Source organism: Magallana gigas, chromosome 2 (assembly GCF_963853765.1).
Source record: "Magallana gigas chromosome 2, xbMagGiga1.1, whole genome shotgun sequence".
NCBI lineage: Eukaryota > Metazoa > Mollusca > Bivalvia > Ostreida > Ostreidae > Magallana > Magallana gigas.
In genome coordinates this window covers 16,385,934-16,399,283 of record NC_088854.1, presented here as the reverse complement: position 1 = coordinate 16,399,283, position 13,350 = coordinate 16,385,934, and the positions used below count along the sequence as shown (strand labels likewise).

The 13,350-nt window shown below is 32.4% G+C and overlaps 1 protein-coding gene across 7 annotated transcripts in view; it reads right to left on the bottom strand.

The window, feature by feature from the left end:
• Positions 1–1,185: 1,185 nt before the first annotated feature.
• LOC105320779 (band 7 protein AGAP004871) overlaps positions 1,186–13,350 on the bottom strand; it is a 37,233-nt gene continuing 25,068 nt past the window's right edge. For 6 of the 7 annotated variants that reach the window (XM_066075259.1, XM_066075260.1, XM_066075258.1 and 3 more), the window contains 10 exons: positions 10,091–10,199; positions 9,777–9,800; positions 8,538–8,615; positions 6,185–6,297; positions 5,912–5,984; positions 5,585–5,667; positions 3,413–3,616; positions 3,111–3,166; positions 2,911–2,989; positions 1,186–2,496 (listed from right to left, as the gene is read on the bottom strand). In XM_066075259.1, the coding sequence (XP_065931331.1) occupies positions 2,311–2,496; positions 2,911–2,989; positions 3,111–3,166; positions 3,413–3,616; positions 5,585–5,667; positions 5,912–5,984; positions 6,185–6,297; positions 8,538–8,615; positions 9,777–9,800; positions 10,091–10,199 (1,005 nt within the window). In that variant the 3' untranslated portion in view covers positions 1,186–2,310. The remainder of the gene's footprint in view (positions 2,497–2,910; positions 2,990–3,110; positions 3,167–3,412; positions 3,617–5,584; positions 5,668–5,911; positions 5,985–6,184; positions 6,298–8,537; positions 8,616–9,776; positions 9,801–10,090; positions 10,200–13,350) is intronic. The other variant, XM_066075264.1, reaches the window with a different exon arrangement.

Genomic DNA, 13,350 nt, shown 5'->3' with positions numbered 1-13,350 from the left:
TACTGCATTTTAACAACAAAAAAAAGCTCCCAACAGAAAATTCAATTTTGTTGCATTTATGCTAAGCAATGAAAGTTAACAAATTGTGTCAATGTGCTAAATTTTACATTCTAGTCATCTGTGTGTCTCTAATCTGAACAGCAACTTTATTTTTATTTGGAACCAAGCTTGAAGCATTAATTTTCTTAACCTGGATTTATAAATATCTTTGTGTAAGAAATCTGTTAATTTTTAAAACAAATAGGAAATTTTACAAAATAAAATATTTCATGGATACATGTACCGGTACTTTTTTATTTATTTATTGCTTTAATATGTATTGTTGTGTTCTTTGCTTCAAACATATACAAGATGAGTGCCGATAATTTAATTAAGCTCCAACAAGTGAAAAGCTGTCAATGTGACGGCAAACCAGGTTTTCTTTTATGTAAACTGTATCCATAATCCATATCAACCCTGAATTGATAAACACTACCTACCGTATCCAGTGAAATGGAGTACCCTAAAGCAATATTTTGCCAAAAAATGACTAAGTTCAAAAGCTGGTATTTTTTCATAAATAACCAAAAATCAAAATCCTAGCAATATGCACACCTCTGATATATGTACAATTGATCTGCAAAAGAACAACTTCCTATCTTGAATACTGTAGGAGGACTTATCCGTACAATGAGGGTACCCTTTTGGCAGCCGCCCGCACTCCTTTTTCACCATTTCAATAACAGAATTTTTCCATTGGAAAACCAGGTTAAAAAAAAACAAGTGAAAAGCTGTCAATGTGACAGCAAACCGGGTTATCTTTTATATGAACTGTATCCATAATCCATGTCAACCCTGAATTGATAAACATTACCTACTACTAGTATATCCGGTGGAGTACCTTATATGCAATATTTTGCCAAAAAATGACTAAGTTCAAAAGCTGGTATTTTTTTCAGAAATTATCAGAAATCAAAATCTTAGCAATATGCACACTTCTGATCTATGTACAATTGATCTGCAAAATAACAATTTCCTATCTTGAAAATGGTAGGAGGAGTTATCTGTACAATGAGGGTACCCTTTTGGCGGCCGCCTGCCCACCATTTTCACCATTTCAATAACCGGATTTATCCATTGGAAAACCCGGTTAAGGAACTGCCTGCAAACTATTGTACACAGCTTGTGTACTAAAAGAACATTGGGAAGATTTTCAGTTTTATTTGACATAGTTTTTAATAACAGCATAGAAATCAAAGTAATTTATAAGGATGATCATAAGTCAATATAGTGCTCTAAACATTTTTTATGGGAGAACTACCAACTAATGTAAAAAATAAATATTTCTGACATTTAATAAATTAACCCTGTGTTTTCTCCATACATGGAGCTGCACATCGATTCAATTATGCCACAGAAAAAATAATATCACAAAGAAATTGACTATGTTTGTGTAGATAAAAATCTGAAGTGCACATAAAAACAAATGTGTTAACAGTAAGAAAAAGAGTAAAAAAAGGTATGACAAACATCATAATTATATGTTTAAAAAAAATATTCCTTTTAACAGACTATGGTAATTATTTTGGGGACCTCTAAACTATTGTCATCAATGCAGACAATTAGTTCTAGTTGATGACTAGCATTACAAAGGATAGAAATAAAGATAAACATGTTTCACTGTTATTTGTTGAGCAACAGATTTTGGATTTTGTTGTTTTGCCAATCCTCAAAATCAAATAATGATTGAAGTGAAAAAGAAAAAAATAAAGTTTGTATAGGTAAAGCAATTGTCCACAAACTTATGTATCTTTGAAAATAAATATTTCGCTAAATCCACTCAGATTAATGTCCATGAAAATCAATGAAATCATTGTAGATCCTATTATTATTATTATGCATTACACAGTTGATCATTGATGCAATAAACACATCTTCTGATTACAACAACTTAATTGCACATGTAAATTAAGCTATAATGGGGTCCTCTCCATAAAGAGTCAACACTAAAATGTTTTTCATCATGCTTTCCCTTTAGAGTTCATTATAAGATGGCATTTCACACATTAAAATGAAAAGAACCCAGTCATAGAGTACATTACTTTCTCTGACATCAAAGAAAATTTATACCCATCATGTACCAGTTTTCATGGGTACCAGTATATATACACACTAAAATGTGTCAAACCGTAGATTTCCATTTTACAACAATAAGTTTATGAATAAAGATAAAAATGTAAAGTTAAAATGTCTTAAAAAACCAAGAGTCAAGGTTTTGAAATTGATGAAAAACACAACCAAAAAAATGAAGCAAGAATGTCAAATTACTGCTTATTTCATGAAAGAAGACAAGAAATCCACAGGCAGTGGAAAGACGATGGTTGAGTTTTTCTCTGAGGCTATTTGGTTCAAGGTTTGGAGATATCGCAGCTGAAGGGCTGCTGGTGAAGTATGAATGATGTCTGCTGCTTCTTTGAGTGCTTTAGAAGCATTATGCTCCCCTTCTGCAGCAAGAACCTAAAAGGAAAATCAAATAATGTAATTTTTTATGGTAAGATTCCATTGAACTTGAATATATTAGGCTATTATGAATAAATAATGTGTTTCCTTTTGTAACCTGAAAATCATGCAAAAATGTACAGTATGTAGGGAAAACATTTTACTTTAACACTTTATCCTCATATGTCAGCGGGCCCTTATGATAACAAAATCTCAAAGACAATGAACTCAGATTTCTTGTTTCTTACATGATATTTTAAGACCAATTAAGATGAACAGTAAAACAAAGAAACTTGAAAATCAGATAATTTTGGGTAAAATATGGCCATAAAACAACATAAGGTCACATAGAACATTTGTATCACAAGTATTTTATAGGAAAACTGTTATTTCATTAAGAAGGTTAAGGGGATTTTAACATTGACCCCTGACCTTTGCCCTGGCTTCCCTTGATGCCTCTGCTTCAGCAGCCATTGCCCTCTGCAACTGTTTAGGGAGTCTAACATCTTTACTGTAACATCAAACATTATTGATTGAGTTAAATATTATCACTCACAGTTCATCTATTCAAAGCCACATGCAAATTTCTCTTTGTAAGTATCATTATTTCATCCAAAGTAAATCAATCTCACATTTCTACCCTCTCCACTTTGATGCCCCAGTGAATGGTAGCTTCATCGAGCATACTCTACAAAGAAGAAAACTCTCATTAAGCCATCAATCACCTTGACTAACTTTATGCAAATACAATGTAGAAATTGCAGGTTAGCACTAATCATCCTTTTCAATTTGGTGAATGCATCTTTACATAACAAATCTCCAGATGAATAAACAGTGACTGGGATTGTTTGGAAGATAAATTACAACGAGATCAACTTTGACAACAGAATCAATAACTCCCCCACTGCTGTACATTTAGTGTACTGGGATGTACCTGCATGGCTTTACTGATGGACTCTCTGTCCGTGAGGATTTCAGACATGCTCTTAGTCCCCAGAATGTTTCGTAGCGTGGTCTGGGCCAGCAGTCGTGTGGCGTGGTGGGCGTTTTCTACATTGGCCACTGATATGGTGGGGTTACACACCCTGTAGTAAACCACGGCATCTACAGACACCGTCACACTGTCGCTGGTCAGAATCTGGGAACAAAATAACGGTATCATTAAAGCAATTGAAAGGGAACAAATACCGACAACATAAAAACAAGTGAATGGGAACAAACACCGGTAACATTAAAACATGTACAATTGAAAGGGAACAAATACCGGTAACATTAAAACAAGTGAATGGGAACAAACACCGGTAACATTAAAACATGTACAAGTAAATGGGAACAAAATACCGGTGACATTAAAACAAGTGAATGGGGACAAACACCGGTAACATTAAAACATGTACAATTGAAAGGGAACAAATACCGGTAACATTAAAACAAGTGAATGGGGACAAACACAGGTAACATTACAACATGTGAAAATTCAATTCATTTGATCATGATTCTTAATGAACAAAACCATACACCAATATATTATACATTTTACCAAACCAAACTACCATGTAATTATGTATCAAGAATTTTTATGGAGAAATCCCTTATCACAAATTTTCTCAATGCATTTTATACCTGATATTTCACATTATAAAACCTCCGTTTTCATTTGATCACACTTTAAATCTTTTAAACTCAGATAAATGTACTTATAATAAAATCAGTGTTTATATATATATACATTTTGTATGTATAAATTTTATTTTACGCTTTTTAAAATTTGTGGTAATATTTTGAATACAGTAGTCTGGGGACCCTTTAGGCTGCAGACTATTAACTTCCATGATATAAATACATCTCTGCAATGCCAATAAGTGAGTCTTGACTCCATTAATAAGAAAGTTACTTGAATCCCCCTCTTTTATTCAATATTTAGGCATATATCCTTGGAGTCATCACTTAGTTGTATGTCTGAAATGTTAAACCATTTCCCTAGAGAATATAATCTGTTAATCCACTATGTTGTCTTCAAGAACCCACATCGCTTAAAAGCATTCTAGAGAGATGACCAAACATACCAAAAATACTCTTCAACTGATTATGTTTCTACGTTATCAATTTTGTCACAAATAATTTCCATCAACATCATTTTATATGCTCCAGGGATCTTTTCTCTTCTTGTTACACACTATTTGGTTGGTTTCGTTGGTGACTTTTCCAAGGCAATCAATGTTTGAGGGGTGACTTATATACCCTATGCAATCAGACAGCCAATGGAATAGACCTTCTAGAGCAGTGTTAATTTAGGCTGTAGTATTGCAAACACACACAGGAGATAGAAAACTGTCGGAAAGTATTTAACATTTGCAACAGTTTGGGGATATCGCTTTTATTCATTTTAGATTTTTATATTGATCTTTAAACTAATGTTATTTAGATATAAATTAAAGTAAATGGATATTTTTGGTCATTCATTGTATCCATGCATTTTCTCTAATAGCAATATGTACCTTAAGTTTTATCCTAAGTAATTGAATGGAATTAATACACTGACTTTGCTAATAAGCACTCTATTTATCCAATTACTGCTATGATGATAAACATTTGACATAATGGAGGTAGGGGGCCCTTGAGGAGAGCTTCCCCAGTCATAATTTGCTTTTATTAAGAACAGGTGTTACACATACTCTCTCTCTCTCTCTCTCTCTCTCTCTCTCTCTCTCTCTCTCTCTCTCTCTCTCTCATGTAAATTTATTCATACAGTATGTATTAAGATATCTCAAAATTTAATGTCAAGATAAATACATGTTTCTGTAAAAAAAAAAACTTACCAGGAATGGAGAAAAATGCCTGTATATCTACTATTTGTTCTTAAGTTAAAGAACAATTAGAATCCATAGTATGTAGTATTTTTTAAAAGTTCATTTTATATTTTGGAGAAGTTAATCTGAGATGTCACTTCCTTATTACAGTTCAAGTCAATCCATTTATAGGTTATCCTGAGCTCCATCCAGGAAAGAGTTTGGGGCGATCATGCATTCAGCTACATTAAAACTATTTTTACTATTTTTTCCTTTTGCTATCTGTATTTTTATCTAGCGTATTTCTTAATCCCTACCTCTTGTGGAGGAACGTCAAATGAAACTGTACGGAGATCCACTTTTGTGTACCCTTCTATACATGGCAACACAAAAAATATACCTGAAATGAGAAATAACTACATAAAAAGATGTGTAAAAATTAAAACACACCTTCCTCTCCTGTTTACCTCTAAATGATTATAAAATGTCAGTCAATTTGAACATTTTCTGTCATTTCTGATTAATTGTAGTACATAGCTATTGTGTTTTTTCTCTTCTATGATAATAAAAATTCTCTGATTTCTTAAGAATAATGAAGAGTACCAGGTAATTTAAAATTGAAATGAGTAAGAATCATATACTACCTGGTCCCTTTGATCCTCCTGATAGAAGCCTTCCTACACGAAATATCACAGCTCTTTCATACTCTTGAACAACCTTTAATACAAGACATTATAAAGTATAGTTTGACTGCATTTGAAAAAAACATTGGTGCCTCAAGCCAGGATCATTTACACAACATAATAAAGAATAAATTGATGTATCATGTTTGACACTTATGACATATTATTTTTTATCTCGTAAATGTATTCCATGGAATACAAGATTTTAGGGCATTTCAACGTACTTATAATTACCTTAATGCAAAAGAATAAGGAAATGGGGAAAGTGACCAAAACCAGGATGAAGGAGAGGAACATTAGAATGCTTCCACAGCAGCCAATGTCCCCACTCTGACTCGTATCGTCCCCTGAAAGACAATCCAATCAACAGTCAGACATCCCAAGGAGTTATCCGTACAATGATGGTACATAAGGGTACCCTTTTGGCAGTCGCCCACCCACCCACCCACCCGCCATTTTCACCATTTCAATAACCTGATTTTTTCCATTGAAAAACCCGGTTAATAAAATCTAAAACTAACCAGTTCCAAACTGATGAAGTTTTATATCAAATTTTGGTGAACAATGATAATTATGGTGATGTTGGTAATTTAGAGAGAAAAAATAACATAGGAGAATTGGACAGATGATAGGGAAGGCAAAGCTTATATATTTATGGTTTAATCTCTCCAGATACAGACCCATTCTACCTGTTACATATAATTACTCCAGACAGTTTACTAATACAGTAATCATTATCATGCTATTAATCCAGCATGAAAGCAATAACACACAATCTGCATCAAACAAACAATGACAAATGCACCCAAAATATCAAAGAGAGCGCTGTACGGTTTAACGAGACATTACCTCCAATATGCTGGGACCCCTGGCTGTTTGCAGACCGTGGATGATAAGACATAGTTCACTGTCTATAATCTTCCCATCATCAACAAAATACAAGACAGCCCCTGGTCAATTTGAACATCAGCCCACTGAAATATTTGCCTCATTTGAACACCAGTCTATTTTCCCAGATGGGTTTTATTCGGAGCACCCTGATTGAACTCCAGTGTCAAAATAAAAAAGATAACCAATTGCGACTGAAAAATCAATCCTCTTCGGATATTCTTCCCCTTTCGCAATTACTGATGAGGCTTTGGCATATGTACAGAACACTTTTGAAAGCTGGTGGGTAATCTGAGCTTTTGTATCATATGGTTTAAATGCACCCCAAATATACAAATAGGCAGCACCAATTATACTTAAAATACAAGTATTATAGCCGTTAATGTTCACTTCCCCTAATATTGACATCAACCATTTGTTTAAGTTGACTGTCATTACAAAGTAGCATAATGGATACATTAGGGGAACCTATTCTATTAGGAAAGGCAAGAGTTTAATCAAACACATTTACAAGAAAAATTAATACTGCAACTGTTTCGAAACTGCATGAGTAAAAACTGTTGTAAAACACACAAATTTTGAAATACGCTTCAAACAACACCTAGAATTTTATTTTCACAGTTTTATAACCAAAGTTATGGACTGAAATCAATAATAGGGAGGCTTCAATCTGCAATTTTATGGTTTCTAATACTGTACAATAGAAAAGGGTTTAATAACTTCTGAAACATATGTACATGTTGTGAAATTGAATAAATAATCTACTATGATGTCATATTTCCTCATAACTGATATACATCTATAGAATAACTGTTAATGAATTATATTTAGTTGGTACAATATTTGGCAGAAAATGATTTTTCAAAAGGTTAGCATAAATTTGATTCCACGCTGAATGCACGTACCTATTTATCTATATATATACTGGTTCATATAATATTTGACATTTGGCAAATGTACTTGATTTAGCAAAAGCAATATACCATCAAAAATGCTTAACAGACACAGCAATATGTTTACAGTACATATATGTCTCTAGGAGAAATTCCTTCTTTTAGAGACACTGCAAAAACATGGCAGAAAAGTGAAAGAAGAAGCACTAGCGGTTAGACTCAATCAACACGTGGTTTAAAAAACTGCCAGAAAAACTGTGATGGAATAATTAGAACCACCTATGTAGATAAATAATGTGTTTGAAAGTAATGTGACATAATCATATAATCAGAAACAGATGCTGTAATGCAAGTGAAATACTTTATGCAGATCAGCTTTGTTGGAAATATTGAAGGGGAGACTGAATGGGAGTACTGAGCTGATAGACAGGAATGGAAAAATAGCTAGGGCTAGAGAAAAATAGAATAAAGATTTCAAAGAAAAATGAGAGAGAGAGAGAGAGAGAGAGAGAGAGAGAGAGAGAGAGAGAATATGCCATCTATATTCACACAATTAAGGGAATGTCTTGGAAAAAGTAATGTACAATAAAGACAGGCCTATAGGAAAATAATTACAAATATTATCAACGTTTTTTTTTTTATCTTTTGCTATTTTTTATCTTTTGCTATTTTTAATTTTATCAAAAATTATGCTGCTCACAATAATATATGGATTTACTTGCTTAATGCAAAGCAAAATTTACAGGTACAGGCACATGGAATTTGACTCTATCAATTATCGATAAGTGATTCAGAAGAATACAAACCTCCAATGACCCTTTCCATTTTCCTCTGGTCTTGAACTGGGCTATAGGTACTAGCTCCATTGATTGGAACAGTTGACCCTTTAGATATATTTAAAAAGAAGAATTAATTCTGGGAGGTTTATCACAATGAGGTTTATTTAATATTGTAATGTATTAAAAAAATTGAAAAATCAGGCAAAAATCAGTAAGGCAGAAATATCAAAAGCTATCAATTCGATGGATGATATTAAAATTTGTACTGTACAGCAGTTAATGTTGAATCGCATTTCAATTCATATTTGAAATTTGAATCTGATCCTAAGGTCAAAGTGTAAAATTGTTATCTTCCTGTTATAATCGAGTATATAATTAAGGCATTTTACACAGCTGTTTTACTGTTTTACAAAATTACAGAATGTTTGCACAAACAATTTAAAAAAAGAATACACTGAAAAATAGATGAAAAGTTAAGATTGACGTAGATATACGAATGTTTGCTTTGTGAATTAATTTGACTCAACCCACATTAAATTCTTCAAACGATGACTTTTAATGCTCTCCATATTACAACTGAGCAAAAGTCATTCATAACTACTACATGTAATAAAAAACAAGAACCTATAAGAATAATACAATATTTTTTTACATCCCTGTATGATAACCAAATCATAAACCTACATAAACTGGATATGATTTAAGAGCTAAGCTTTTGAACAATTGCTAAGAATCAAACATTTTTATCATAACAGTAAACACAACTCTTTTCTCTGTAGATCTAGGAATGCTATTAACACTCATACCAACCTAACAATATGCTTAATGAAGAACAGTTGTTTTGTCACGGTTTGGCCATAACTCTTGAACTTCTTTAAACCAGGTTAATTTTGTTTGTCAAGGGGCAATAACTGTTTAACTCTCCTTAAATTAGGGAAGGTTGAGATCTTTTTTTTCAGTAACATTTCATCTCAAAGTCTTCAAGAAGGGCAGAACAAAGTAATTGTATGAACCATACTTCTCATACTCTCAAAATATACATGGTTATTTATTTCTGTGATAAAATGTTTTCTTTCTGTGTTTCATCAATATACATACAAAAACCATTGATTCAACATATTCCTTAGTGAGAGAAGGAGAGAGAGATCGAGGTCTGAAGAACAAGAGAGAAAGATTCTAAGACAAGAAAATCTTTTGTAAGACCCAGCTATGAGGTACTTAGTACTAGATGTAGGACTAATGCTTTTTTGGATTGAAAATACTCACAACTGTTGAGAGAAATATCTCTGTCTGGAAACAATGCGTTGGATATATGTATAAAGAAATATGTATAAAGAAAGGGGATTTTAAAAACCAATGATAACTTTTCCCCACTCGAAATCATTGTGGCAAAATTCTTGAGATTACTGGTAATAGCATAAAAACCGTACAATACTAATGATAAAATTCAAGTCAATACTCAGCCTCATTTCTGAGACTTGACATTAAATATTCACTTCACTCATATTAAAGAACCGAGTTGAGAGATTTGAAAATTTGGTCATGAGGGGCAAGATCTATCAAAAGATGTAAATATTTACCAAATTTGCTGATGTCTACAGCTTTCTCTGGGTGGTAATCCATGGTAGACAACTCTGTATCAGGGATGTCTGCAGGAGACACTTTGTTGGAGACAGACAACTGCTGAGTCTGGAAACAAAATAAGTAGAAAGTGTATATGTACATGTACATTTATGGTACATTAACTATACTGCATATTCATGTAAATATATGTACTTTTATTCACTGCATAAATACATGTCCATACGAGCAAATATAGGTATACTTAAATTTCATGTAAATATTATGATATGTACACTATACTGCATATACATCTATACAAGACTGCATATACATTGTACAAGTATATTTGATACATGTAAATCCAGATATATTACACTGGCCAAAGGTTGGTTTCAGGTGAAATCAGAGTCTGCCCATTGAGATGGGTACAAGAGCTGAATAAATTTTTTTTAGAATATCATCCCCATATTTGAATGTTATATATAATGTTTTGTCAGCATGAAAGACATATAATTTCATCATTTTTGTATAAAAATGAATATAATAACACATATTTTTTTCCCCTAGCTTGTATTCCCTTAGAGAGTAGCACACAGAGATATGTGCTGCATGCTTCAATATTTACTCCAATTTCAATGAAAGTACATGTACCAGTATTACATAAAATAATCTTGTGTTTTAGTTCATCATTTTAAAATCAAACAATCCAGGAACATTCAGAATGAAGAGTCAACAAAAATCTATAATCATTTCAATAAAAAGATGATAAGTAATTAATTAAATCAAATCACTTAAAATTCTTTTGCAATTTTTTTTCTTTTTTGTGCAGAAACTGTGCCTTGTGTCAAATTTGTAACCTATATAAATTATTATCAAGAAATTTAAAATACCACTAACAGAAAATTCACAAACAAGTCTTCCAAAAGGATATGTTCAAAGTATCAATATTTTTCCTAAATTATTATCTTTGCAGAGATCTGACAAATACTCAATGAATCCTCTACCCAGACTAAGTGTTTCAGAACAGAATACGGATCAATACTAGGTTTTATTTTACTTTTCTACTTGCAAATCTTATTACTTTAGGATTCAAGTCAGGGCTTCTTCATCAATTCTTAGCACAGGGAGTCCAGTTATTCTATAAGTCTTCTATCTGCTGGCTGTTTTTGTATAGAATCAGACATTTAGAATTGAGTAAATAACGTCTCTTTGTGATAGGGTATTGCTCTTCCAATGGTCCTCCACTTCATTCAATGAGGTCACGCATTGCTGTTCAGTGATTCGATCATGTACACTACGATATTAACTCTGAATCTAGAAGAGCCAAAAGACCAAGCTTTCTTGGTAATTATGACCGAGAGTAACAGAAGGTTCCCATGTCCAGAACCAACAAGAAGCAATTTATTTACCAGGTATACATTTTCATTGGCTCAAGGTTGTAAGAGCAATACAGGAAGAGCAATCACAAAACGATTTTTTCTTTGAAAAAGTTACATTCCAATTACCACAGCAAATAATTTGCTGCCTCCCTCAATGACATTTGATTCATAAAAATGACAAATGTATGTGTGGTATCTGTATGTACTTCAGTTACAATCCGTATCATATGCCTCCTGCCCCTAAAAGTCCTGAGTATCAGACAGAATCATTGATAACTAAAGCCTACAGATGAAATGCTGAGAGTACGGTAACTAATTCAGATAATTTATTAAAAATATAATTAATCATTCGCCATTGTACCACTTGGGAATATGTAACTTAGCATTCCATATTATGGTATGTCAGGGAAAATAACAACAAGTGAAAAGCTGTCAATGTGACAGCAAACCAGGTTTTCTTTTATGTGAACTGTATCGAAATGGAGTACCCTAAAGCAATATTTTGCCAAAAAATGACTAAGTTCAAAAGATGGTATTTTTTTTATAAATAACCAAAAATCAAAATCCTAGCAATATGCACACCTCTGATATATGTTCAATTAATCTGCAAAAGAACAACTTCCTATCTTGAAAACTGTAGGAGGAGTTATCCGTACAATGAGGGTACCCTATATGCAATATTTTGCCAAATAATGACTAAGTTCAAAAGATGGTATTTTTTTCATAAATTATCGGAAATCAGAATCCTAGCAATATGCACACATCTGATATATGTTCAATTAATCTGCAAAAGAACAAATTCCTGTCTTGAAAACTGTAGGAGAAGTTATCTGTACAATGAGGGTACCCTATATGCAATATTTTGCAAAAAAAGGACTAAGTTCAAAAGCTGGTATTTTTTTCATAAATTATCAGAAATCAGAATCCTAATAATATGCACACCTCTGATATATGTTCAATTGATCTGCAAAAGAACAATTTCCTATCTTGAGAACTGTAGGAGGAGTTATCCGTACAATGAGGGTACCCTATATGCAATATTTTGCCAAATAATGACCAAGTTCAAAAGCTGGTATTTTTTTCATAAATTATTGGAAATCAAAATCCTAGCAATATGCACACCTCTGATATATGTTCAATTGATCTGCAAAAGAACACTTGCCTATCTTGAAAACTGTAGGAGGAGTTATCCATACAATGAGGGTACCCTTTTGGCAGCCGCCCGCCATTTTCACCATTTTAATAACCGGATTTTTCCGTTGGAAAACCTGGTTAAAAATACTAAACTTTAAAAGAACTCAATTCTCTCTTAATCTAAGCTTCTAAATGTTGCATGACTGTACCATATTAGATCTAAATAAAAACCGACAATTGTAAGTTCAGTGGTTTGTTTTACTGAAACCATAGTGCATGAAAATATATACAATATGTACAACAATTACACCTGAAAAAATTAGTAGCTTTATTTCCCTTAAGACTCAGAAGACATGTCATGACTTATACCAAAAATTTATATTGCTTAATTAGGACATAAAATATACTAGTACATATTATAAAAAATCTTTAATAATGATTTTTATTCTTGTTAAGAGGGATCAGCTTAGATTTTGGTGAATTTAGAAATAGTTCTGGACTTGCATCTAATTACTTTAATTTACATGCACTATAATAAAAAAACATTTAACAAGATTCAAATTTTTAAAATTTACTTTGTAATTTACCAAAAGTAATTAAGCTACAAATCCTCTCCCTTTAAAAAAATTCTTGATCACTTATTATAAAAGAAAAACTGTAAATAATAAATACCAAGGTTAATGGTAGAGAAATAAAATGAATAATTATCCTTCATAACATTCAATACAACAATTAACATAATGTAAGAGGTAGCTCTCAGAAAT